The sequence below is a fragment of the Calidris pugnax genome, unplaced genomic scaffold (assembly GCF_001431845.1).
Source record: "Calidris pugnax isolate Ruff unplaced genomic scaffold, ASM143184v1 scaffold11, whole genome shotgun sequence".
Lineage (NCBI taxonomy): Eukaryota > Metazoa > Chordata > Aves > Charadriiformes > Scolopacidae > Calidris > Calidris pugnax.
Genome location: NW_015090803.1, coordinates 15,370,866 through 15,398,208, shown reverse-complemented (window position 1 = coordinate 15,398,208; position 27,343 = coordinate 15,370,866). Strand labels below are relative to the sequence as shown.

The 27,343-nt window shown below is 37.0% G+C and overlaps 1 protein-coding gene across 1 annotated transcript in view; it reads right to left on the bottom strand.

The window, feature by feature from the left end:
* Positions 1-2,827: 2,827 nt before the first annotated feature.
* AGMO (alkylglycerol monooxygenase) overlaps positions 2,828-27,343 on the bottom strand; it is a 187,426-nt gene continuing 162,910 nt past the window's right edge. The window contains exon 13 of the mRNA XM_014937669.1: positions 2,828-4,124. Coding sequence (XP_014793155.1) covers positions 4,044-4,124 — 81 coding nt within the window. The 3' untranslated portion in view covers positions 2,828-4,043. The remainder of the gene's footprint in view (positions 4,125-27,343) is intronic.

Sequence of the window (27,343 nt, the reverse complement as noted above, 5' to 3'; positions counted from 1 at the left end):
GTCAGCCTCTTACGGGAACAAGTAATTGTGCAACTGTGTTACTTTTAATTAATGCACCATACCACAGCTCGAGTTGCAGTAAATGTTGCATCATTCTTGTTTCCATACAGGGAATGCCATGCCCTGATCCCAAGGTCAGCAGCAAGTTTTTTGGTGACTTGAATGGCTCAGGGTCATGTCTCAAGTGAATACAGGATTCAGCTGCTTATTTCTGGGTTTTTGGTAACTTGATATTGCTGTGTACATAGTCCGGGAAAGGCCATGTGCAGGGATGCAACATTGTAACAGCTGGAAAGAGCAGGGGAAATCACTTTTTTAACATTCTTGCTGAAAAAAAAGTTCTGTTTATCTACATTTTTCCCTCAAGGTGTGCCACGGGGGAGTTTAATGACAAACAAAACCAAAACGGAAGTCTTAAGCAATACTGCAAATATTACAAATGTTATTTATGAAGTTTCTCACTTGGACATGCCAGGCTAGGGTTGTAGCGTGCAGAATGTTTGTGTTACCAGAGACATGAAACAGTGGCTCTCTAAAGAAAAATAGTTATTTGGACAAAATCTATCAGTTTTGCCTCAATACTTTGTTCACTAACGTACTCGCATAATTCACCTAATTTCATTTATCTCATACAACTGTTCAAACCAGGCAATATGGCCAGACTCTAAAGAAATAGGCAATGGAAGAAGGGTAAATTATCAAAATGTCACTAATACATCCTAGCAATAAGCAATGTTTGCACTTAGGATTTAATTAATTCAATTAACTGTATGCAATATATTAATTACACATAATTCAATTCACTGGCCATCCAGCCTCCAGGGTTTCTCTATTACTCAAAACCAGAGATCTTCAGGATCACTACACGGAGCTTCTGTAAAGACAGCGTGAACTAGATCCAGTATTGGTGTTAGGTCCCTAAAATACTGAAATAGTTTATATTTTTAAAAAATCACGACCAGCAAGTTGACAGTGATACGGCTACCTACCACAGAGCTAATGGGAGAATGATGGAGCCAAGGGTGTTTCTTCTCTGGCAAAGGCGGGAGAATGATGGAGCCAAGGGTGTTTCTTCGAGCTTGTTCTCTGGCAAAGGCTGAACCCTCTCTTCCAGTCTGTATCCAAAGGGTCCATCCCGTGGATGTTCATGTGAAGTACACCCAGGATGAGCCTGCTCAAGCCTTCATCCAGAGGAATCGTGCTCAGACTGTATGTTGTTCAGTAGGCATGGGGAAGAAAGTTGTTCCTTTCCTGCACCTTACTTTCAAACAACCTATACACAACGACAAGTCCTTGGAAGTAGGAAATTTGGATTGAAAACCCTTGGAAAAGAGGAAATTTATTTCGCCTCTGCTTCAATGACTAGGTTGCCTTCATCAGCCACTTTTTATAAGGGACTCAGTTCTGTTAGGCATGTTCCCGATGGTGGAGCTCCCCCCTGCCCCATTTGGCTAAGTGGGGCTGCCAAACTGAAACTGAGGAATGCTTCATTTCCAGATTCCCATCAAGCTGAGAAATGAGACACTTTTAAGGTAGGACAGTAAGGTTTCTGAAGAGTTCAGGATCCCTGAGAGAGTAGCTGTAGCAGGGGTATATTTGGATTATACTTTGTCCTTGGGTTTTGCATATTTCGTTTATTAGAATTGACATCAACTGTTTTCTTTCAGATAAGAAAACAGTTAAATACTGTGTCTTTTATATTTTTCACTAGTTTATCTGTATTTGTAGGCAACTATAATGACTAGAATGAGAAACTGCTGATTTACGAAAAACATTTACATCTTTATCTGAATGTACCTTTGAAATCACATTCCTTTCATTAGTGCATGTAAATAAATGACATTCATTAAGATATCTCTAAAATTCATTTAATTCAGATCTTCATTATTGTCCTTCGAAGACAGCAGATTTTTAAAGGCAGAAAATGTTAAATCTTTATCTAGTTCCCATTCCCATCTCTGAAGGATTGGTAAGGAAACTGACTCTCAATATGACTCTTTGTCATGTTACTTAGTCATTATATTAAACTGACCTCAATATATTCCTTTAAGGTTGATGTCACTATTACAAATTTTGAAAATATAGGCACACTAACTTATGGGGTCACATATGAGGTTTATAGATTGTGTTGTACTTCTGGAATCAGACTCTGTCATTTTCTTAAATATCCTAGGAATATTGAAAGGAAAAGGTTTTGTAAGGAAATATCCCAAATGCAATGCTTTGACTATGATGAGAGACACCCTCAGTCTTGCCATCACCCCCATTCCACAGATGGAGAAATTCTGGCAAAGAGATGGTAAGTTTTGGTCAAAACTGGTAATACCAGAGAAAGGTCCTGGCTGTCACACTGTTGTGTCACTCATGAGATTATATTTCCACTCTTGAACTCAGAGGTATATATTTGTATTTATCCATTTCTAAAAACGACATTGGAAGCCTACCTTGTTATTAATAAAAGTTTGGATTAAGCTTCTCAACAAGTACTTAAAATCTCATTTCCTCTAGGGTTTTTGTGGGCCAGTTTTTTTCATATTCTCTTTATGTAAAGTGAAGATCCACAAGTCCTCTATTTAAGAAAGGTATTACCCTTGCTTTCCATCCCAGGTATTAGTGCTTCTAATAAAAATAACACCTGCTTTATCAGTCAAATATTTCAAGGTCTTGGAGCATAATCTAAAGTGATAGGTACAAGGCATTTGATACACAAATGGAGTAACTTAAAACTTGGGTTTCAAAGTAAAAATTCATGTAAAATTAAGCTGATACTATCACTAGACATTGGATCAATTTTATTTATATAACATTATTATGTTTTTGACAATTTATTGGAAACATCCAATTATGTAGGCAGTGGCATCTGTTACAGCTAGAGATTGAAAATATGGGTTAATTAAAAGCAGGCTATCTATCCAATCTGAGATGTCTGTTAGCACGTCATCAACAAGGAAAATGGAATGGGAAAAAAACCCAACCCAAACTTAAACCCCTTTTTTAATTCAGGTATTATTACTAGTTTGAAGCATGCAAGACAGCCTACATTTTTTAGCTACTTGACTTTAAGCACTTCTAAAAGTCTTGGAGCCAAAGAAAAAGTTGGAAGAGTGTGAGGAAAGAAAAACAACCCAGCTCCAGTATTTTTGCCAGTCCTGCTGTTTGGAGACTCCCTTCACCATTTGTATTTAATTTTCCTATCTTAGTACAAACCATCTTTCCAACAGCTCCTGAAAGACAAGACGTGCATCTCTCCTGAGATCACCCCAGCAGGAAATTACCAGAAGTTAAGGGCCCAGTCTTGCAAATATTTTGTCACGTGAGTAATGTTAGTCAATGGGATACCCATGTGGAAGTACGGGCTTGATCAGTATCTACACTTGGCAACTGCAGGTGTTCTCCTTAAATAATTTAGCCTAAACTGCATGTCTGCATTATACAACACATACATTGGCCAATTGTTTTGAAGATGTTTCAACTCATACTAGTTCAAGTTATTTTATCATGCTGTTTTTAATCATTTTCTTGCCTCGACTACTCATCCACATGTAGCTGTATGTTATGAACACCGAATTGGGCATGACATTGAGATTCTGGTGCAATTCAATCATTACGGAAAAACTGACATTTCACATATGTTTACATTTAGCCTCGATAGGAAGACAGTCATTTTATACCAGGTTAGAACAGATATGATTTTAATTATTCCTCTTCTAAAAAATAGTTTTCACATAGGATTATTAACAAAATCACTGCAAAATGCAATTAGTTTTACATGGTTTCTAAGCCTTTGTAATCCTTTGAATGTAAAAATATATATTGTGAATTAATACTTTATTTAAATTGGGGGGAAATTAAATATTTTTTTAAAAATCAAACAAAAACGTCCTAATGAATCTTTCAAACCTTCATAGGAAATCACAAACCTCTCCTATCATAAGCAAAATGATTGTGATTCAGTAAGAATCATGGTTGACTAATTCCAAGGAACTTCGAAGGTTATTCCAAAGTGTTGTTTCCGTAATTAAAGTGATGTTAGATCTGCTCTTTCAGTGATGTTTATCTTTGGATGAAGTGATCCGCTTCATAATTTGGATTCCCCAGAATGCAGCGCTGAGGGAAAACAAGACCTACAACACAAAATTTCAAATGAGAAACATTATATAACATTTTTTAAATTATACTTGTCTGTAAATATAATGAATGGGTGAAAACACAGAACTCTTGAGTAGAAAAATTACACAAGAATCCTAGGTACACTGACAAATTCACTTTAGGAATATATGCTTTCTTTTTTCTATTATTCTTCATTGTATACATTCCTGTTTGATTTTGTTCTTTCTGAATGGTATCAAAACAAGGTAACTGGCAAGTCTGCATGACCTTCCCTATTCAGTCATCAAGGTTGGATCTGCAGTACTCAGAATCATATATAATAAGACAGGAAAATAATAACACCAGTTGTGAGAGAAATTATGTGCAAAAACATTAACTGCTTTTTTGGCAAATGATCTGAAGAATGCTAACATTGCAAGGGCATGGTAGGGTGCAAATACCCGAAATATAATCTATAGCAAAAGAAGTGTTCTAGCTGCACTACAATAGATCAGTACTTGTTCCCTAACCTGCTATTTATGATTAGATATAAACTACATGGGAAACAACTTAAAGATGCAATACTCTTTATCTTGTCCTTGACTCTGCACATCGGTTTTTTTTCCATGAGTAAATTTTCATGAGAGATCTAATAATATTTTTTTTCTCATTAATTTATTTGCTGAAAACTTGGGATGAGTAGGAATTAAGCAAATAAAGCAGAGTAAAGGGTAAAGTCTAATTCAGATAATATCATTTTCCAAAAACACAAGAAAGAGAGCAGGTTAAAAAATGTGTGCCCATTTGAGTATGTGAAATTTTGTATTTTAAATTTCCTGAAAGAAACCTTTGTCTTTCACTTAGAAAAAATTCTTTAACTTAAGACAGCTGTTATGGGTTACTGAACTAAGTGAATTTTTTTACTGTGAGTTAAACCAAAGATATTTTGTTGGAGTGTGTTCTTGTTGTTTGAAGAGACAGAGAAAATTGAAGAGAAAAGGAATTTTGGAGTCAGGTTATGATAATTCTTCTTCACAGACAGTCTGCAATCAAAAGGTACTGACTAGGACACATCCAATTTTAACATTAACATCATTTAACATTCACCCGAAAATCTACTTCTGTCCTCATCTGCACCATCATTCACCAAAGCACATGAGATTTGAATGGCCAATATAAATAATAAATTCCCATAACACCTAAAAGGTACAAATTCTGCATTCGTTGAAGGCAACATGAAAGAATCAGGTCTGATCCCTCTCAACCTACTTTGGAACAGGTACAGGTTTCACATAATCTATGCAGTACATACTTAATAGCATGAGGTGGAAGTAACACAATGTATCAGTAAGTAGAATTCCAACCAAAAAAAGAGAAAAATAATCAAATCACCATTCAACCTCTATCAAAACAAACTGCCTTCAACTATTTTCATTCAAAGCTTTAATTCTACTTGAGCAAGGGTGGGTTGTCTACTGTGTTTAAAACTTCTGATGACACTGTAGGTGCCGTATTTGTGGTCCCAAGACTCATAAAATTCTCACCAAAAGAGCTACTTAAAAGAGTTTCAGATCTTTAGGGATGAAAGATTTCAGTTCTATTTTTTTTTTTTTCTTGCATTATCACAAACACCTTGTAAAACTGCTTAGCTCTATGTTAGAGCTATGGAATAGAAAGACATTTTAAGCAGTGCTCCATGTTTTGTGAGGTGCCTCATTTCTATGCTGAGATGCCCCATAGAAGAAAAACAACTACAAATATCTACCTGTATTTCTGATTTGGCTCTTATGTAATTGAGATGAGTATTAACCGTGACATACATAAAATGATGGCTTACATATAATGTGCTCTTACTGTGGAAAAATTCTTTGTCGTGCTATCTCCAGAAACAGATCTTACCCACTTGTCATAATTAGTACTTCTCTGACACATTACTAAACTCCTTTCATTCCTCACCTCAGAAAGATCACTCCTATTCCTGGAAGATGCATTAAATATAGAAGTATTTCATTTTCAGAAGAAGCACATTTAATGACTGAGGTGCAGGGCATTTGTAGGGGATTAATGACTGCTGGGAGATGATGATCACCTGAAGAAGCACAGCCATGGGCCATTAAGCCCCAGGAAATGTCCTCAGCTAAAGATAGTTATTGCTATTATAGCCAGAAAATGAAAAAAACATCTCGGGTGAATTTTTCTTTTTAAAACAGAGTGATGCAGTTTCTTCTTTCTTAATTAAATTCTTTATTGTGAACTTCTTAAAGCATGCAATCAATGCTTGTGGGGGCGTATTTCAAATTGCAGTTATTACCTCCAGAATGAAAAAACCACATACTGCACATTGTGGATCTGCAGAACTAGTTTGGCTTCATGATTCTATAAAAGTATTGATTCACTGCCTATCAATGTCAGGACTGCCAGTACTCGATGGAAATAATGTATTCATGAAACAATAACGTTGCAAGGTTGTGGGGGACAAGGTTTGAGAAAAACCCAAACATCAGGGAAAAAAATTAAGGGGCCACATCCTCCTGTGCAGGACAGCAATTCTGTCTGGCTTTACTGCTATAACGCTGACCTGCCGAGGAGAGCCAGCTGAATGGGGCTACCAAGCAGAAACTTGCTGTGTAGGTTGGAGTTCAGTTTCTTTTGATTGCTGCTACATATTTTGGAGTTATAACGTTTGACCCGCTTGAATGAATGGTGCAATCAGGTGATGTCAGCAATGGAAAGCCGAGACGGTACGTGCCAGAATTTTGAGCAGACAAGACTGTAGGCAGCAGGAAGCAGCAGAAGAGCATTCCACCAGGCAACCTGAACTACAGTTGACCGATATTTCTCTAATGCCCTTGGGAAAACATATTTCCTGAATCCTATGTGCAGATATTTTGCAGTTTCTGTTCAACTCTCTCACACCCTAACAGGTTGGTTTTTGGCTTTAGGGTTGGTTGTTTTTTTTTTTTTTTTCCTTTGCAGTTTCTAAATTGTCACAGAAATTCTCATTTCTTCTTGTATTGTCCAAATCAACTAATATTTTTCCTAGATAAAAATATTCGCATACCATATTCCTAATTTAGCCAGCTTTAACATAAAAAGATGTTAAATAGTATACTTTTTTTTTCTATTTTTACACTGAAGAATTCCCCCCCCCAACAATATTACATTAGAACAGTAGTTTCACTTCTGTCTTCAAATGAAAAATTACTGTGGATGGGGGTCATATATGGAATAGCTAGGCCTAAAAGCAGAATTTCTCACAACTGTATTCCCAGCAAAGTTAAATGCAAACTTTTTGCCACCTTAATATAAGCACTTGTTACATTTACCTGTTCAAGTAGCTACAGATTAATTATAGACTGTGCTTTAGACTGTTGGAAGATGACAGTCCTCTTCCAAATATTTACATTACTTCCTTTCATACAGTCTATTTCCATACAGCCTCTAACGAAGCCTACAGAAATGTAAATAACATTCTTCACAGCAACAAAGGTTACTAACGAATTGACTGAAGAACTGAGTCTGCTCTTCACAGGAAATCCCCACTGGAGTGATCGAAGTTTATTAAGGCTGCAAAAACCACTTTGAAATCATTAGCTAAATTCAGGCACCCACTTCTGCATGATTAGCTTTGTTGTTGATCACTAATGTTATTTTCTGCCATTTTCTCTTTTGTATATCTGAGTTGCCTAGACATACTGTCTTTCCTCTTGCAGATTTTGTCTGGATAGAATTAGAAGGCTTTAGACATCAGTCTAGAAATGTAGACAGATGTCCAGGTAGCCCTGCTTTAAGGAGCAGGAAGAGGCTCAAACCACAAGACCTATGATCCCTTCCAAGCTAAATCAACTCTTCTCTGACTTTTCTCAGATTCTGCCCAGACGTGTTCACTCTAAATTTAGTTGCAGAGAGAATCTGCAATTGTGCAAATAATTGACTATATCTAGGGTACAACACCAAACAGGCACGTTTTTGATATTATCTGAACACCTCTGTGCTGGGTAACACATTCCTTAAATTTGCCCTTGGCTGTTCACATCATAAAGTGGACCCGGTATTGGCAAATGTGATAAGCAATGAACCCTCTCATTGTGATGAGAACTGTTTAACAGACAGAGCTAATCAAACATGATTATGATTCTTTTTATATTCTTTATCTACAAATCTGGACATGGCTTCTTCAAAGGCATCAGAAATCATTTCATACTATCGATATTAATGATAGAGTAATTTTTATTTTATCTATTTATTTATCTATTTTATTTTATTTATTTATTCTATTTCATCTATTTATTTATCTATTTTATTTATTTATTTTATCTGAGATGGCTACGTCTGGGTAATGTTGTCCTTTTCTACTAAAGATGGAGAGCATGAACTGATATAACAGCTACTGAAAAATACTAATATTAAAAAAAAGAAAAAAAGGTTTGAATAAACTACAGATTTTACAAATACCTAACTGGTGCAGTTTTTGCTAATACCCTTGCTGTTTTCCCACTTCTAAACACAGGATTGCTTCAGGTGCTGAGCTACCATCTCAGAAGTGGGGAAAGTGGTTCACTATTTCTGGAAGTCAGGCTTTGGATAATAAACACATGGACCTTCATTCGCAGCGCAATGTCTTGAGATGAGCTGTCTGAGGGTAGTAAAGCAATGCCATGGCATTAACAGCAGATTCGGAAATCACTTGTACAGTGCACAGATCAAGAAGATTGCACTAGCAAACACGTTGCAATAACCACACCTAGAAAGGGAAACCAAGAAACAAGATGGTTCCTTATCTGCTTGATGCCTTCCATATACTTGGAAATATCTGGAGAAAGGACTGGGAAGCTGACTTTTTGCTTAATTTTTTTTTTTTTTTTCCTGAAGGAACTGTGTATAGAAGGGAACAGGGACACCCATGACAGTAGTGGCTTCACAGTCTTTATCTATGATTTCTGCAAAAGTAGCAGGAAGTCTGGAAATTCTCCATAAGGGTTCATGACACACATTCAGACTATTGGTGCAGCACGTATCTCACAGATTCAGTGTGTCCCTGACAAAGAACAAGGTGTGTAGTAAGAGACTGTTGGCACACACGGGATTAAGACAAGTATCTTCAACTCCCTTGAAGCCCATTGCTAGTTCACTCACAGACTGGTTTCTTGCTGCTATGATTTACCTCATTAATTTTATATTTCATTATTAACAGATAATGAGAAAATAATAGGGAAGTGATATATAAGTCTCCTTCCTACTCTGTTAAATGTTTTAAACATTCCTTCTTTTATTAAAATATGGTCTGAGACTCTAAAGCTAGATAATGCATGAAAACATAGGCTGCAAAAGCCCCTATACCTTAAAAGGCTTATATTACCTATCCAGGAAAGACAAAGAAAGATCTGGAGAAAGAATATATATTCTTCTGTTGCTTTCACAGCTGGGCACATCCCCAGTATGAAATCAAGTGCACTGCAGAGATGCCTGAGCTAACAGGGACATAAGCTGCTAAATCTCTCTCAGCACAGCACCAGGTTGACTCTGACTTTCCTGGCATTGCACACAAGCTAGTAAGTCACATCCCTCGGCTAAATACAGGGGGATTATTACACAGGCAGTGCTATTGCAGTTATATTTAGACCTAAAATGGCTTTCGTGCATCCAGCATGGTATCTTGTATCATGTCCTTCACTCAGGAGAAACCAGCCCACGGCCTCTCAAATCACTTGTGTAGATATAAGTATTCTATTTAACTGTTACCTATGAAATTCCTTCTCTCTTGGGTCACAGAATAACCCACAACCTAAGCACTAGGATTAGGAAGGTTTTACCTCATTCCCCAAAAGACAAAAAACCCACTAAAGTGGGAAGCTTTGCCGTCAGTCATGTGAATAGAAACTCCAAAGCATGTTAATAATTATTAAATCTTCGCCTCATGATGAGCTAATGCAAGCTGGAGATAGTATCAACATTATACTCATTAACATACACAGAAACTTCCTGCATCTCTTCAGCATGAAATTTGTTTTAAAATGTTATTGAAACATATGAGAATATTTCCCACAGTAAATTACCTAATTCCATCTAGATCTAATTCCTAGATCATTCTTCAATGTTTAGCCATGTCAACTTCTCCCCAAAGTAAATCCCTGTTAGACAAAAAAAGTCTTCTTAGCTGTTGAATGAATATTTAACGATAACTTCTGGACCAAGGCTGTTTTATTATTTTGCAAGTACATTCTAAAAAAAATATTTAGTAATTATAAATTATCAATAATCATCTGAGCTTAAAAATTTCAAAAAACTTGCAAACAAAATATATACTTTGTTATGCATTGTAGAGGATAGTAATGTTTTAGAATTTCTGTTTATTGTTCTTTCATATTGCCTCAGTTTCATTTTTGACAACACAGTACTGAAAAACAAGTTCCAAGATCAACAGTTTTACAAGACCTTAATTCTGAATGTCACCCTTTTTAATTTAAATATTCTGCAATTTTTCAGCCTCCATTTTTCCCCAAAGTTGAGAAACAACAGGCACGGAATTTTTCTCAATTATTATATTTTAAATGAACAATGAAAAATAAAGCTTTCATAAAATTAAGAAGACAAAATTTACTCAATCTGTAAACACACCAGTTTAATCTGTTGCAGGCTAACAGGCCAAATGAGATTAAAAGTTATTAATAGCTGTTCATTGCAGAAATGAAATATTTGAGATAGTCCTGTCTCAGTTTGGCTGAAGCTGTTGAGTTTATTTTCTTAAACATTTAAACAGGAAATGTACCCATTGAGATGAAACATCTCATTTACTTTTATGCCTGTCAGCAGCTGTAGCATAATTACATACACCCCACTGCATCCCTTACAGCTCAAACACAAATTGGAGGGTAAAACACACATCTGCAAAGAACTATTTCACTTTTTAAGATATTATATAAATTATATGTAAAGAGTAGTTTAATCTCCCTTATCTAAGAAGCATCAAGCTCATTTTAAGTGAAAGTTTACTGCAGAGATCTTATATTTAATCAAATTTAAGTTGTTCTCTTAGGCTAAGAACAATTGAATGCTTTTAAATGCATTACTGTATGTGACAAAGACTGTACATGTATATTTTTGGGATAAGAGTAAGGGTATTCCTTTTGGATTTGGGTTTAACTAAAGTTGAGGTACCATACTGTTTAATCCCGTGTTGAAGTAAGTTTTACTTAAAAGACGGAGCAAATTGATTTAAAGGAGCTCATGCAGGAGGGATTTCGCCTCTATGCCTGCATCCTTGCGTTTGCATTCCTGCAAATACAGAAAAACTACAGCTACAGGAAAAAAAAAGAAAAAAAGAAAGATTGTACTTTTTAACACAGAAGAAAAATCGCTACACATAACATTTCAGAATTTGGACTGGATACCTACAAAGATAATTCAATCACTTCAATTGCTTCATTTTTATGCCAGCTTAATACCAAACTGACATTGCAGGAAAAACATTAGGTAAATCAGTGTCCAATCTCTCCATCGTTAGCAGACATGAAATATTTTGTTTCTACACAGATGGTCTCATTTCAAAGCGTGGCTATTGTGCGTAAACACCCTGGCGGGGTGATGAACAGAACCAAGAGCACTCTGTCAGCCTGGAGAGCTCTGACAAAGGTGGCTGCAAAGTGGAAGATCTCCACTTGCTGGTATACTAAATACCCTCTTGAGAGCAAGTTGACTAGCTACGAGCTCTAAAATGGGAATTTTTCCATTGTGTGGGGAAAAAAAATATTAAAAAAAAAATAATCCCAGCCTTTAACTATAACCCACAGACATTAGATCACTGACGGGAAAAACTTTGCTGCAGATGTTGAAAAGAAGTGATGGGAAAAAGCTGGCTACTGTGACTAATGGCAAACGTGAAAGAAAGAAGTAAGAATGTGCAGAGAGGGATAAAAAAATTGAGTGACAAGCAAAAGGGATTTCCAGCACAGTGAACAAACAGCAGAAAAATATTCAAGAAAGACAGAGGAAGATCAAGGCTAAAAGTCATTCAAGACAAAGATTACTCTTAAAGCCAACATGTCATAAGGAGAAATGAATCCCTTCATTGAAAAATGGAGAATATAGAAAGCTGTTCTCAGCATAAAAAACTCCAAACCAAACAAAACCCCAACTTCTGAATGAAGGAAATGGGTTAATATTCACTGATACCATAGAGGAAAAAATTTGCCATAGAAGATACATATCCAAGTTAAAGATAGACAGAACACGCCCATCCTGCTGGCCAACCCTCTTTGGAGGCCAAAAGCAGTAAACTGACTTTTTTTACTTTCCAAGGAGAAGAAAAATGTGCTGAGGTCAATCCAGCCCTCTGTCCATCCCTTTACATGGAAAAGTAGATCTCCTTCTGGCTACTGGTGCCTCTCTTTCTTGACTTCTCTCAAGACGCTCTTCCTGTGTACTGCCTTCTTGTTTCTATTCTTGTCCAGGGAAACTCCCATTCCCAAAACTCACCATCTTTTCATTATATAAAAGTTGTTGTTATCCACATTAACCACGATATATTCAAATCACTGATTCTCCTACTCATTAAGTTAAGCCAATGTAGTTGTATTACTTAATTACCTTACAGAAAAAAAATATTAATGAAAGTGATCCACATGACTCTCTACTAGAAAAAATATGGAAATATGGTTTAAGTGAAAATTCTGTATGGAGGGTACAGAACTGAGTGGAAGAAATGTCCAGAAAGGAATAATCAATTATTATCACAAAATGAGAGGGGAAATAGAATTTAGATTAAAAAGCAAGCACGTATATCACAATATTTCTAAAATACAAAAAAACCTATGAAATGTCTTTTCCTGGAAGACAGGAGAAGATTTAATAATGGTTTTAAAAAACTGGAGATCCTGAAGAAAATGTGTAATTTAATAGAAATGGAAGATACTAGACTTAAGAGAAACCAAATACACAAAAATGCAGTGAGGAATAATCATTAGTCAGGAGTAAATCAGAAAAAAATTGGAGAGTTGGAGCAGTTCACAAATAAAACATGTCTTAACCATACAGTGCTGGTACAAAAAGATGCCAGTATCAATGTGGAAGAGATTAACAGAAGAGTTTTATGTAGCCTCTATGTACTGACCCTGCCTGCTAAAAGGTGATGAAGTCTTTAAGAAAAAAGTAGATAAGCTAGATATAGTCATGAAGCAGACAACAAGAATGATAAAAGATTTAGAAAAGATGACATGCAGGAAGGGTTGAAGAAATTCTGCTGTGTGTTATTAAGAAAAAAACCCACAACACACCAAAAACTCAGGAGGGGCAATAAAATCAACCTTCTGACATGTAAAATAGTAATACAGAAAGAAAAGAAGATTATAAGCTACTGGTCAGAGCGATAAAAAAGAAAAAAATCTTTTTAAACTGAAATTTTCATTAGATAATAGCTGGCTGTAAGGATCTGATGGCATTGGAGTCAGCTATGAATGAAGCTGCAAAAGGTGTGTAAATGGTCAGACAAATGTGTCTGTGGTGTAGCTGTGCCTGTTCCTTCTCCAGTGCCGGCTCCCCGCCAGCCTGGTATTTCTGTTTATTTACAATGAATGGAAAAGGATTCTTCACCTTTAACTAACATTTGCTAAGATCTGCTTTGCCAACAGTGGTTAATCAAGATGAGACTGCTATAGCACATGGAGCTATCATTACTTAACAACTTTTTTTTTTTTTTTTTTTTTTGTTGTAACACCCTTGTCTCTTTTTTCGTTTGAACTCGAAGGGCTGAGGGTTTTCTGCCTCTTCGTGGCTTTTTGGCTACGTGAAGAAAAAATAAAATAAAATAAAATCTGTTTTTTTTCTTTCCCTAGTTGTTCTAAGAGCGTCTCTTGGTATGTTTGCAGAACACTTCTCCGGAAAGACTTTTTTTTTTTTTTTTTTTTTTGCGATGACCAACCTTGTGCCTGATTTCACAGATTTCATTCTCAGATATGGTTGTCACCCTGGTTAAAGACAAAAAGCAGAATCTGTTGCTTCTTTAATTATTATGATGATTTTTTCAGTTTCTGGCATTGGACAGGGTTGAACTTGCTTCCCATCAGAGTAGTCACAGAATTATTACGTTTAGAGATCAGCTTGCATTGGTTCTTCTGACAAGAGCTGCAAAGACGTGGTGGAAGCGTGAGCTGGTTCACTCCTATTTTACACTCAGCACACACACTACACTAAAAGCATGGGAAAGCAGTGTCAAAATCATCTGCCTCTAAGAGTGTGAAAGAATAATCAAGGAGATACGGTAAAAACCTGGGATGCTGGGGTATTCAGTTGGCATTCCTTACCATAGATTAGGCAAGACGTTTAGTCTTTACAGCTCCTTAGCTACGAAACAGACAATGATTATGTTTCACCAGAAAGGAGTTACTTTCCAATCCCTGCCTTACAAAAAACTATCTTAATTTCATTCAGCACATTAGTGCTGGGAAGACAATGAAATGTCAAAAGGACATAGATTTGACCTTCTGTCATTTTCTTCTCTGACAAGTCTCATAATCTGAATTTGTACTTTTTTTTTTTAATCTCAACAATTATGTACAATGGCCATCCTTAAAAATCAGATAATTGCATGCATTTCTTATATTGCTCCAGCTATTTAGCAATCTTAGTTCCATAAATCACGGCACTGACCACACGAAGAGCTAAAAATGGTGTGAAAATTTGTTTCCATCTCATAATTATGGTGGTTTAAAAAAACAAACAAACAAACAAACAAACAAAAACCACTCATCACTATATCATTAACAACTGCAGAATGTTGGAAAAAGTACGAATCCGGGCTTGAGTTTTATATAAATACACTTTCTCCTTATTCTAAGTTTTTGGGTTGGGTTTTTTTTTTTCTCCCTATGTGGAATCCTAGATTTAAAAGGATGTTGTGCCCTAGATATGCTTGTTTTGGAAAGGTTACTTGTTATTGTTGTATTTGTATGTCAAAGGCAGGACCGAAGTCTCAACAATTGTTAACCTCTCCCATGGTGTGCTAATAAAAGGTCAGAGGCCCACATGTGGCTTGCAGCCTGGGGAATTTCTCTCAATGTTCTGCCAGGGATGGGACCGCCCGACCGGTTTCTCTCATAAGTTTTAAGCCATAAACTGCATCCTACTTGGCTTGCTGGGCCAAAACTGGACCCAAGGGTATCCAAAGTCTTGGCTGATGGGAAAAAATGAGTGCTTCCTATGGAAGCCACAGCTGTTTTCCTGAGAGAGAGAGCGCACAGATGCTCAAATATTTCTCTATTTTCCGTTTCTGACTACCTGTTCTGGCAGCAGTTCCAAAAAAGGGGGGAGGACAGAGGCAGGCATCCAGCTGCTTTCAATAAGCCTTGGCAGCACAGGTACTGATTGCCTAAACACTAAAAATGTTCAAAAAGAATTTTTCTGGATTTCAAACTATAAAAAAAAAAAAGGTGAGACCCTGTACTAATACCTCCCATCTTCCTCACTTGAGCAGAAATTTAGTGATCAGGATAAAGACGGTAATTATGAAAGCAGAAACTCTTTCAGGGAAAAAATGATACTGCATACTATTGAAAAGATATTGCTCATAGAAGTGTTTGTGTATATATATATAAAAATATAGGCACACAGAAATTCAAGCGCATATATAAAATTTCTATATCCTACACATTTTCTAGAAAGATTTGTTTTTTCCATCAGACTGGAGGCTGAATGTCACAATATGGATTTGATTTTGAATTGTGGGGCCATATTTGTCCCCAGTGTAACTCTGTAAGTCAAAGAAAATACATATGCAAAGTTATATTATACATTGATTTGGCCAAGAATTGTATATAAAATCAGCTACCTCATAAATTTCATTGAAATGACATTACATTAGGATGTGGGTTATGATACTGTTTAGTAACTCCTTAGTATTCATATCTGCCATTTTTTTGCCTATATGTATTGATGTCCAATGACCTATTCATAAATATACTTGGTCAAAAGTGTACGCTTCAGCTCTGGACAGGTAACAGGTTCAAAGCCCTTATAATATTTTTCTCCAGTTCTACCTTTTGAAGTATTATTTAAATATTTCTTAAATGGGCTTCATTAGTCCAATTAAAGCACAGTTAATTAGTGTAAGTAAAAATGGAATAGTAGGTCGTTATAACTGACATGTAAACAACAGAACAGCACATACATAAGACTGTAAAAATCCTGAATTTAATGGTTATTCATTGTTCAGGGAAGCAACAGAAGCACTATCAGTTAAGTCTGTAGTTTACTGGTTTAATTGTTAATTTTTGAGGACTGCTCTGTCAGTCCAGTTCATGGCTCCACCTATTTGCTACCTGCAGTGCTCTGTCAGTGCCTGCCCCTTCTCTCGCAGCCTCTCTTCCTACGAAATGAAGAAACATCTGTCTATCAACAGGGAAAGTAAGCAGATAATCAATGTTGCCTGCAAAAAGCTTTGGGAAAGTGCTCTGGGAAAGAGCAGCTCTATAAAAGTGGTAATTCTCCCCAACAGACAATCAAAAAGGCATTTTCCCCGCACGGTGTCTGAACGACTGCTTAAAGGCTCGCAGCAGGCCCCTTGAACAGCCACCAACCAGCCTCCCTCAGGACTCTCCCTCTCCACTCCATTGCTCATCAAGACCTTTCATTTATATTCAGTCCCCCAGTTTTTTTGTTGCTTTTGCCTTGATCACCACCTAGACATCAGACACCTAGTTCTATTCCAATTCGATGATCAAAGTATGCTACCAATGCTCTTGCAGTAAAGACCTGAGCTGCTCTCCAAGCCACTCCATTCCCCAGACAGAGCAATAGCCTTGGCTTGACAGCTTCTGCAAAGGTAGTCTGTAAGAGGGTGTCTGAGTGCTACCTCAGACCAGAGAAGCTTTCAAGCTGGTGAAGTCAAATCCGGCGTGGTAGGTGCAATATTCCTAAGCCATAAGGATAAGAAGTTAGATCCACTCTGAGAGATGATCTCACAGCTCAGCCACGCTGGCTGCTGCTCCCCCCTTAGAGGTAGAAACCACCAGCAAGATGGATCACCTAAGAATCCTTCTAGGAATGGAACAAGAGGAAGAAAGTGGTTTTGCTTGACCAAATCATGAGAAGTCAGTGAGTGTGAGCCGGTAAGGAAGTCACAAATTCAGAAAAAGAACTACTGTATTTAAGCCACACCTTGTTCAAAACTGTTCAAATAGGGGAATGATTTATGGGAATCTGCTGCCTGTGCTATACACTAGAGCTTGATTCTGTCTCGCTTTCTCCTTTGCAACTCATTCATTGCACTTCCAAAAGAACCAGTGCCTGACCTTTCTGCTTTCTCGTCCAAGTATTTGTAACATAGAATCTGATAACCTAGCAGCTATAAAATGAGCAATCCTCCCCTTTTTTTCTTCAAACTAAGTGACAGAGGTCTTTCAAAATGTCAGATGGCTACCTAAGATAAAGTGTCCCTTTGTGACAATAAGAATCAATTCCCCACTACCTATTTAAGAAGGAATATAATCTTTTTCAATTGTTGTCTAAGGATCAAAGAGGTTTTGCTGATGCCTAATTAACCTAGAATTAACCTATGTATATGGTATATGGTTATCTCTAGTTTTAGTTTAGTTATTTGAAATATTTTGCTGTGCTAGCTCATTTAATTATTTTTCTACCCTTCAACTGACTTGTTTTTATTGAAAGTACCTCCTACTTTTATGTCCTTCAAGCAGTCTCAGAATAGAAGCTTTTTGCAGCTATGCATATACATCAGCCAAATCATACTTTCAGCAGTACTATAAAAACACAACATTACTTTTCTTTTTTGTTGAAAGCCTGCATACTTAAATACTGAATCATACAGAAAATATGGAAAATAAGTATGTTATGATAAAAATCATTAAAGCAGGAGAGTGAAAGGGGACAGGGTTACAGAAGTGTAGACACACTTCTGACAAATTCATATATACGTGATATAAGATCTAATCTTGCAACCCTTACTCACAAAAGTAATCTTATTGAAGTCTATAGGAATATGCACATAAAAAATACAGGATTAACCCTGAAAGTCTGAAATAAATCCACTTATTTTTTCAGCTATGAGAACAAATATTGCATCATAAAACAAATGATGTCCAGATGAGTAAAATAGCTTTAGCAACAAGATAATCTTATAGAAGACTTATAGGCATGTCTGTAGTGATGACAGATAATAGAACCTGAGGAGAGGCGATTACAGACAATTTGGAGTATGGGCTTGAGTCTCCTCCTGATTGTTAAAGAAATTATTGTCAGATACTGCAGGAAGATTAGTCTGTATCTAAAAGGCATTTACTACTGATATCATAATACCACCACCAGAGATAACTGATGTTTGGAATAAAGGAGAAGCTAACTGGTTTAAAAAGTGACTTATAACACCTCTAGCTGCCCCTAACCAGAGGTAAAGGCGGGGGGAAGATTGAGGTCTCCATAGGTTAAAAAAAAAAGCTTATCACAGTCTACAGTAGTATGTAAATGCATTGAGGAATAAAGACAAAAAATGAAGAGGAGCCAAACAAGTTTGAACACAGATGTTGTATTCTTGAATAAACAAACATGAGTTATTCATTAAACAAACCCAAACAGTGATCTAATTTAAATGCATGGATTTACCTACCAATGTAGGTAGTAGCTTTCCTTGGGACCTTATTACAGGACTGATTCTGATCTGTGGAAGAGGAATGAGATCAACCTGCTTTCCTGTGCTCACCAGGTCATGAGTCATGCTAAAATATTGGGGAACTGTAGGACAGGAGGTGGCTCCCAGAGGATCTCTTCATCTACTCAGGGGGGCCTAGACCTGGTGTCTTCCACAGGCTGCTACGGAGCACTGACAAAGGCCACTTTGTGATGGTATCCCTATGTACAGTTTCCAAAACAGACCTTGAAAGTCTTATTGTAAAGTTCTTCTCCCACATGCATCCATAAGGACAAGTAATAATTGTGAAGTGCAAAATAGTGTTTTTTAATTTTGCCAAGTGTTCTGTCAGTCTTATGAATTCAAAGTCTGTTCATTCCTATGTGGATTTATATTCAGTACTGAAATATAATTGTCTCAAAAATATAAGAGAGAAAAAAATAACATTTATTTCTACATCTTTAACATAGCTAACCAATTTTAGAGTAAAATAATATGCAAAACCAATCAGACCTATATTAGCGATTTTATCTTCATATACTGGAAAATATTCACTTAGAAAAGAAATCAAATTAGAGTTCCATTTTGAGGGTGTAAAACCTTAACCAGGGAGTTGCGAAGAAAGTGTAGTTGATTAAAGATGAAATAAAATGTATAGTATGAAACTTTTATCTGGAAGTAGGAAATACAGGTAAACACATGTACTTCTATCATTATTCTGTCAAAACGTACTGAAGATCTTGTGTGGGACTGATATGACTGGAGCCTATTATAGTGATGAGGAGTGGGAAGGAAGAACCTATCATCCCAGAAGATATAACTGCAGATTTGTGTTTGTTTTCTTGGATTTTTGCATGAAAAAAATACATTTGAAAATTATTTATCGCCATGAAAAAGTTTCTTTAAGGTATATTTAGATGTACTTTTAAAAGAATAATTTATTCAACATATTTCAACTCTTCTGTTATATACAATTTTTACAGAAACAGAATGACCTCACAACAGAATTATTAATCAAAATTATTTGGCTATTTCCTTATGGATTCTCTTTTTCCTATAGATCATGCCTATTGCAAATGCTTGATGCGTCTGCATCATATTATTAACTTTTATAATTTTCTATGATATCTATGTTAAACATATGTCTAACCTTTTATGAAGGCATCCTATTGTATTCCAGACATCTGCCCTGTACACACCTGACAAGGTGCTTGACAGCTTTTGGGAAGCCAGCCCCCGAAGGACTGTCCCTCATTTCCCAAATCCAGTTGAGCCTATTGGTGCAGGGACTGTCCCTCATTTCCCAAATCCAGTTGATCCTATTTGGTGCATCACGTCTAATACAACAGCTTTTATAGCTACTGGTAATAATAACTGGTAACTTTTTATACTGGTAACAGGTTTAACACTATCCAACCACCTGGATTCTCCAGCTGAAATAATCAGATGGACATTTACAGCCCTTATTGACTGTCTTGACAGTCTTGGGCCACAAATATGGAGTGAGAATTGAATACCTGTTTCCCAAGCCATAGCAAGAAGGCAAACCACTCTACGAGCGTGCTCTCAAATACGGCTCCTAGTTCATGGAATGGTAGGTTTCCTAAGGCCTTAGAGAGGAAGAAAAAGACTGCAAACTGCCATCAACAGGTCAAACACATGGTGGAAGAAAGAATCAGAAATTGCCTTATACGTGCAGAGTGGCTCAAAGAGGCTTATTTACTACAGCAAGTCAGTGCCATCTTCTCATTGTTAAAGAAATAAAGCCAAGAGATCAGCACCATCCTAGCATCATCTGCATGTTGGTAGAGATCCCATCTTAAGCTTTCTAAAGTAAAAAATCTAAAAACTCAGGCTCTTGGGACACATGACAAATAAAAGTACAAAGCAGAGTGGACAGTTGCCCCTTTCACAGCAGCAGCACAACTCTGGCTTCATTTTTGCTGCTCTCCCAAGGACAGAGCTCCTCACATACTGATGGTTATAACTCCCTGTGTCATTCTGTCTGGTATCCCAGCTGTAGTAGAAATCAGCTGCACGTTTTTCTCATGTACCAGCCCCTCACATACCCAGTTCCCATCCAGGACAGCTCACGCTGGACTCCATCCGTGAACACATGGATGGTAATAACACACCAGAATAAATTATGGGCCCAAAAGGTCACCAAGCATTTTAGCTAATGGAAACAGCATTAAGGATTTATATACTCGTATCATTAAACTGCGTCCTAAGTGATACATTCTCTTTGAATAGGGAAAAAGGAACATGCCACTTCTTCATACCGGTATACCATTGAAGGACTGGAGGAAAACTGGGACCAAAAACTCAGATGGTTTCAACAAGTTTAGCTCATGGTTGAAGGAGAGTCTTTGAAAAAAACCCAAACAGACAGGGAAGTGCAAATGAGGAGTTGACAGGTAGGGTGTCATTTTCTCTACTCAGGGCATTAAAGGACAAATATGGCTATTGTAAGTCATCTCTATGTGAAGAGGACATGATGGACCAATTTGGAACTTGGATTGTTATCCCTGCTCAGGTATTGCAGCGATGAGAACATTATAAACAAATATATATATACACTAGAATTCCATTACATGTACATTTGTGTTTCATATTGTGGAATTGATATAAGAGTTACAGGGGATATGGGTATTAGAAACATATGACTGGAAGAACTTTCTGAATTGAGTTCAGTTCCCACAGTGATAAGAAACCACACAAACAAATATTTTGTCCAGAAAAACTTACAGAACATAACACAAGCTAAAAATATTTCCCCTAGTGCTTCGCTAAACTTTAATCCGTAATAAGATCACAAAATCTATAACTGCTATATACAACAAAAAGATGAGGGAAGCCATAGTGGCACTCTAAGAAGCACACATAGAACAGGATTACAGATCCTCAAATTCCTGGCTGAATGAGACAGCTTTTCTCTTCATGCTCTAGCTAAAATCTAATAACACACCACAGAACAGAAATATATTTTCTACACCAGAGTGTCTGAAGTGACTAATGTAGCCTAGAGAGTGCTTTGGAATTTTCTGGGAGGAACATAATATAAATTACATAGCATTATAGCAATCCACATCATTAATTTTTATATTTATTAATTCACTTAATTAATTAATTACCCCTTAGAGAATTTGTGTGGTTTCTGTAAATAATTGTGTGGCCTGGTAATCCATCACAAAAGATTTATTGTGTACATTTATTTGTGGAATGCTTAGTTGAAGCAGCACTCAATATCATAGCAAGGCATATAGAAAAAAAGACAGAAAAGAAAACATGTATGATACAGATCGAACAGCAGTGTGGCATGGAACTACAAGTAAAAGTGAAATCAAAACAAACAGATTTATATAAACAGGTAGAACACTTCAAGGAAATAAAATGCACATAGTAAAATTCAGCTATAAATCCTAAATCTTGTATCCTATCAGAAAAACCCCAAACCTCCAAATTAGAAAAGTTGTGTAGGGCTTAAAGCGAGATATTTCTTCCTTTCATATAAGAAACTAGTATTGCAGTTCAAATGGACAACAGATCAAGCTGGAAAAAAGGTATCAGATATCATTTTATAAAACTCCAGAAGATTTTCTTTTCTGAAAAAAGTTTCAAGTCAGTGCATCTGGGATATAAGCCTCATCGAGAAGGTTGAATTCCCTCTAAAATTCCTTTCCCTTACTGTTATGTTAAGAGTTTGGTTTTGGCTTTTTTATGAGTTACAGTTTACGAAGTAGGATATGGAACATCCTGTCACCAGTCAGACCTTTTTGATACAGAAATAATCTTCTGCAAAATATAAGCACAGTGAAATTAATTGTCTGAAGATCTCTGGACTAAACATGCTGGCTGGTTTTTCATCTCCTGTGGTTTAAAATTTTAAAATCACCCCAAAGTTGCATCTTCATCTTATTATAATTATATACATATTCTTATCTTTGTAAAATTGGTAAAAATAACAAAATCATAATAGCAACATTTTGTATGCATTCCAGAAGGGATAAATGACTACCAATATACACGACTATTAAGAGTTGAGCACCAATAACAAAAAATAAACGGTGACTCATTTTAATGGCTTCAAACGTAATTATTTGTTGTGTTTGGAGTTTTTTTACATCAAAAATATCTCATCTTCCAATCTATGAAACTAAAGATGTTAATGGTATTACATAAATGAAATTTATCCCTCGTATTTTGTGCCCAATTCTCATCTATGTGAACTTGGAAGAATGATGAACATTTTAAATTAAACACAATCAAAAACGACCATGTTGGTCATCTCAATTTTAGTTGTTCTCCTTTCAGTATTTTTAAACTGGCACTCTTTCCTGTTAGTTTGTCTGCATTGCCACCTGGAGGACCTCATAGCAAAGTCAGGTTGAATTCCTTGAGGGAGATTCTATGTTAAAGCTCCAAGGGTTAAAGCAGCCTCTTTTGCTGCAAGAGGAGCCCCACCGTGACCTGAAGATAGCCTGCAAGATATCTACCCACCTAACCACATATATGTGTGCATAAGGGATGTACTTCTCCTGATTCCCCTCTCCTCCAGACTGTCTTTTCTCATGTATTTGTTGGACTACTAATTGTGACATTAGTTTACATGCTAATAATTGCATTAGTTGTCTAAGTCACAACAGTCTGACGCTAGCTCACAGTTAGTTAGCTACCAATTATGAGACGCTGGGGAAAAAAGAACACAACTCCTTGAAAGCTAACGAATGGCAAAAAGGAGAAATTATGGTTTTCCAGTCCAGCTGGACTACTTAACAGTATGGCAAATACTAGAAGAAAAAAAAAAAGCAAATCAGCCACAAACTTGGTCCATTTTTTTAAAAGACAAAACAAACCCCCCTACTGATTGAATATGGAACAAACAGTAGCTTTGTGAAACTACTGGCCTTAGATTTACATAAAAACCTAGAAACAACTGAGGAAGAACATGCTACCAGGTTGAGCAACAGAGAATCGAAGCAAACACCTGCTGCTGCTTTTAACCACAGGGCAAGATCTCAGTTCTCAATCCTACCTCTTTTCCAAAACTACCTAGGGGTTGATGCTGTTACTGCAGCCACTTCTGAGTGTCTGGATTGGATGTTTATAGGCTGTGTCTACACCAGGAGTTCTCTTGCAGTAACTAAGGGAAAGCACTGGATGTGGTTGCTCCTCAGCTCTTTGTGCTCCACCGTGTTTAAGGAAGAGAGAATTAAGCTGGATGTAGATATTTGTATCAAATACAAATGCTAGCATAAGCATACCATTTCATTATGCCAAAGCCTCCTATTGACGGATGTGGAACGAATCCTTCTAAAATATTCTGTATTCTTAAAGGACTATGACTACAATATAAAATGCTCCTCAATGCTCCAATAGAAAGCTAAAAGACTCCGACACGGAGGTGAGAAGGGTAGATGTAGTACAGAATAAAGAGTACAGCCTCCAAAACAGTAAGAGACAAACTTACTTTAGCACGCTTTAGCGTGCCAAACCTACTAATCTGGTTTAGTATTATGCTGGATACTCCTTATATTTCTTCTACAGATTTCTACACAGGAAATTAAAGTCTGTACTTACAGTGTAGCTGTTACTTAACTGTAACTGTTGGGCTTCAGCTAAAGTCTCTTTCTTGAGCAAAAGAGTGCTAAAAAAATAACAAATCAATAAGCTGCTTGAGACACATGTGATGAAGGATTGATTTGGAGGCCAGAGATTGTTTCCTACTGATGGGAACAGCCTTTCTGCAAACTAAGTGCTTTTTATATAAATATCAAATCTATCTAAAGAGGAAATTTTTTTTAAAAGACACAGTAAAGAGTAAACAGGGTGTACAAAGGGATAGAAAAGCAGGGAAGGGACAATCCCCCAGAGGAGCGGAAATACGAGTGACAGAGAGAAAAAAACGGGGTGGGAAGAGGGGGTGATGGGGCAGAAAAGAGAAAGAACAGAGTCAGGAGAAGGAAAAGCAGAGAGAAGAGCTGAGAAGACAGGCTGCAGGAGATGGAGTGAAACGAACACCACATAAAAGCACAAAAAGAGAAGAGGAAGGAAAATTAAGGAAAGAATGAACGAATAACGATAGAAAAGAAAAATAGAAAATGGAAGATCATAATAAATAAATAATAAAAAAAAGTAATGGCTCATTCTAAAGGCAGGCAACAACTGAAGAACAGTAGATTAAAAGGAAAAAAAATATCTACAAATACTCTCTTTATATAGTGGGTACACCTTTCTTTTGCAGCCTTCCCAGGACAAGTGGCTTGCTGGTGTTCACGAAGTACAGGTGTGTAGAGTGGCTACACTGTCACCCAAGGGCAGACGTAGCCATCATTAGTGCTGTCCTGTTGGATGGGGCAAGTTTTATTGCAGGACCCTCTAACCCAGGGTGTTCTGCAACCCCACCAAGCTGTTCGGCTGCCATTTCATAAAGCAAAATTCATTTGCCAGGAAAAGGGTTAAATTTAATACAGCTGGACAGCTGAGCAGCTGCTTTCATGATTTAAATAAAAACAAGCTGAAATCCTTGCTGTCAGCTCAGTGATATATGACTTGTAATGGGATGTTTCCAACCTTTTCTTCCATATGGTCGCCTACGTTAGGTAATACACACAGCCTACAGTGCAACCAGCTTCCCAGAAAACATCTGGGTCCCATTCCTGCTCTGTTAGCTTCAGTGTTGCCTCCCACAAACACAGATGATTCATAGGACAACATCCCTTTGGTTAAGGATCAAATTAGGACGTTTCATTGATAATTTTATCATGCATCCCAACTGGAGTTATGGGAAAATGGAACTCATTCAAAAAAGAATTTCTCCACACATATTTCCACCCTTCTATCTGCAGTTGATAAAGTTAAGATTTCAGAAACAGATTTTAATGACTGCTAAGGAAAAAAAGAAAAAAAAAAGAAAGAAAGAAAAAGCTAGCCTATCTCCTGTGAAGAATGCATTTCCGCTTGATTTCATCTTCTCTCTCGCCTAATTTTAGAGTATTTCCCCCTTTAAAAATGTGTTTGCTGACAGGAAAATCATAACATAATATTTATTTCTGGAAGCTGAAATCAAAACCAGTTATTTCTTCTATTGATAAGAGATTAGGATCTGCTGTAAGAAAATTATTTCATGTTTTAAAAGATTATAATGGAATAAAGAGGAAATGGAGAGTCTGCCCTGGAGCTCATGGCGCGAGTGATACAGGCTGGCTGTTATAAGAACAGACGAATTTGGCAAATACCAACCAGTCACTTCTCTAGATCAGGTCCCCAAATATTAATTCAGTACACAACTACCTCTTTCTGAGAATTAAGGCCTATGCTGGTATCCATTACTTGTTTTTCTGGTCATAGTTTTGAACACGAATAACTGACAATGCCAGAATCTATGCAGCAATTCACTGATTCACACAGTTCGTTGCCCACATCAATCAGTTGGTTTATGTGAAAGTCTTTAAATCATGTTTTCCAAAACAGTCTAAATTCAAAATGAGTTGCTTTGGTATGATACATTACCCCATTAGTATTAGTTACCAAAAACAACAACAGCTGAGGTATGACACTTTCTATCTACTCAGTTTTTGAAATGCTATTTTTTTCCCCCCCTCACAATTCTACTGAGTGACAGAAAGTGGATTAGGGAGAGAATATAATTAGTTGAATATTATTAAATAATAAGACAGCAGCTTGCAAACGCATCTCTAGCATAATTTCATATTCAAGCTTAGTTCCCTTACTTCAGATAAGTCAAAATAATATAACGATGCCCAACAGAAAATTAAGAACCTGTCAGAATGACTCTCTGCTTTTTTCTTTGGCACATGTGTTGCTTGGGTACTAACATAAAATGTAAAACCCTAAAAAACGATCAGATTCTCATCCATTCCCCACCCCAGGTATAAAATAAGATAAAGCATAAACCAGCAATATTCTCCCAGGGGCAGACGCACTCCTCAGTTGGTTTTCAAGAATCCCCTGGCTACCTTAGGATGGTGCTGGGCCACTGATGTGTGTATGAGGACTATCTGCCAGCACCGCAGAAGCCCTGGGTCATGATCCTGCCCATAAGGAAACAGAGACCGACTACTATAAGGCCGTGTGGATGTAACTAGAGACAGGCCTCCCTAACCCCAGCCTTTCAAGACTTTCTAAATCATGTTGGGGCTGATGGTGCCGGTCCCAGAGCAGAGCAGAGTCAACGTTAACAAAGACTTACAGCCGCCCTACTCCCAGCTGCCAGCGGTGTGCTCAAAGGATATGCAGCACACATTCTCACCCAGTGCCTTACTGGGATTTACTGAAAGAAAAGAAAAAATAAAAAAATCAAGGGCTGCCTTTGTTTCGGGAAGTCTGGTTACATTTTTTTGTGCAAAGATCTGCTGGTGCTTTTGTTTCACTGACACTTTGCTGAACAGCTCAAATTGTGATCGGTTGCGCTATAAAATCTGCCATCTGACACCGTGGGATGCTCCAGAGTGATGGAAAAAGTACATGGAAGAACTGACTCAAGGTTTGTCAGAAAGTTGTTGCTTTTACTAGTAATTTACTTAAGTAATTTTTTTCCCCCCATCAAGTCACAATTTTTCTGTCAACTTAAACAACATTCTGTTGATGTGTTGGCAA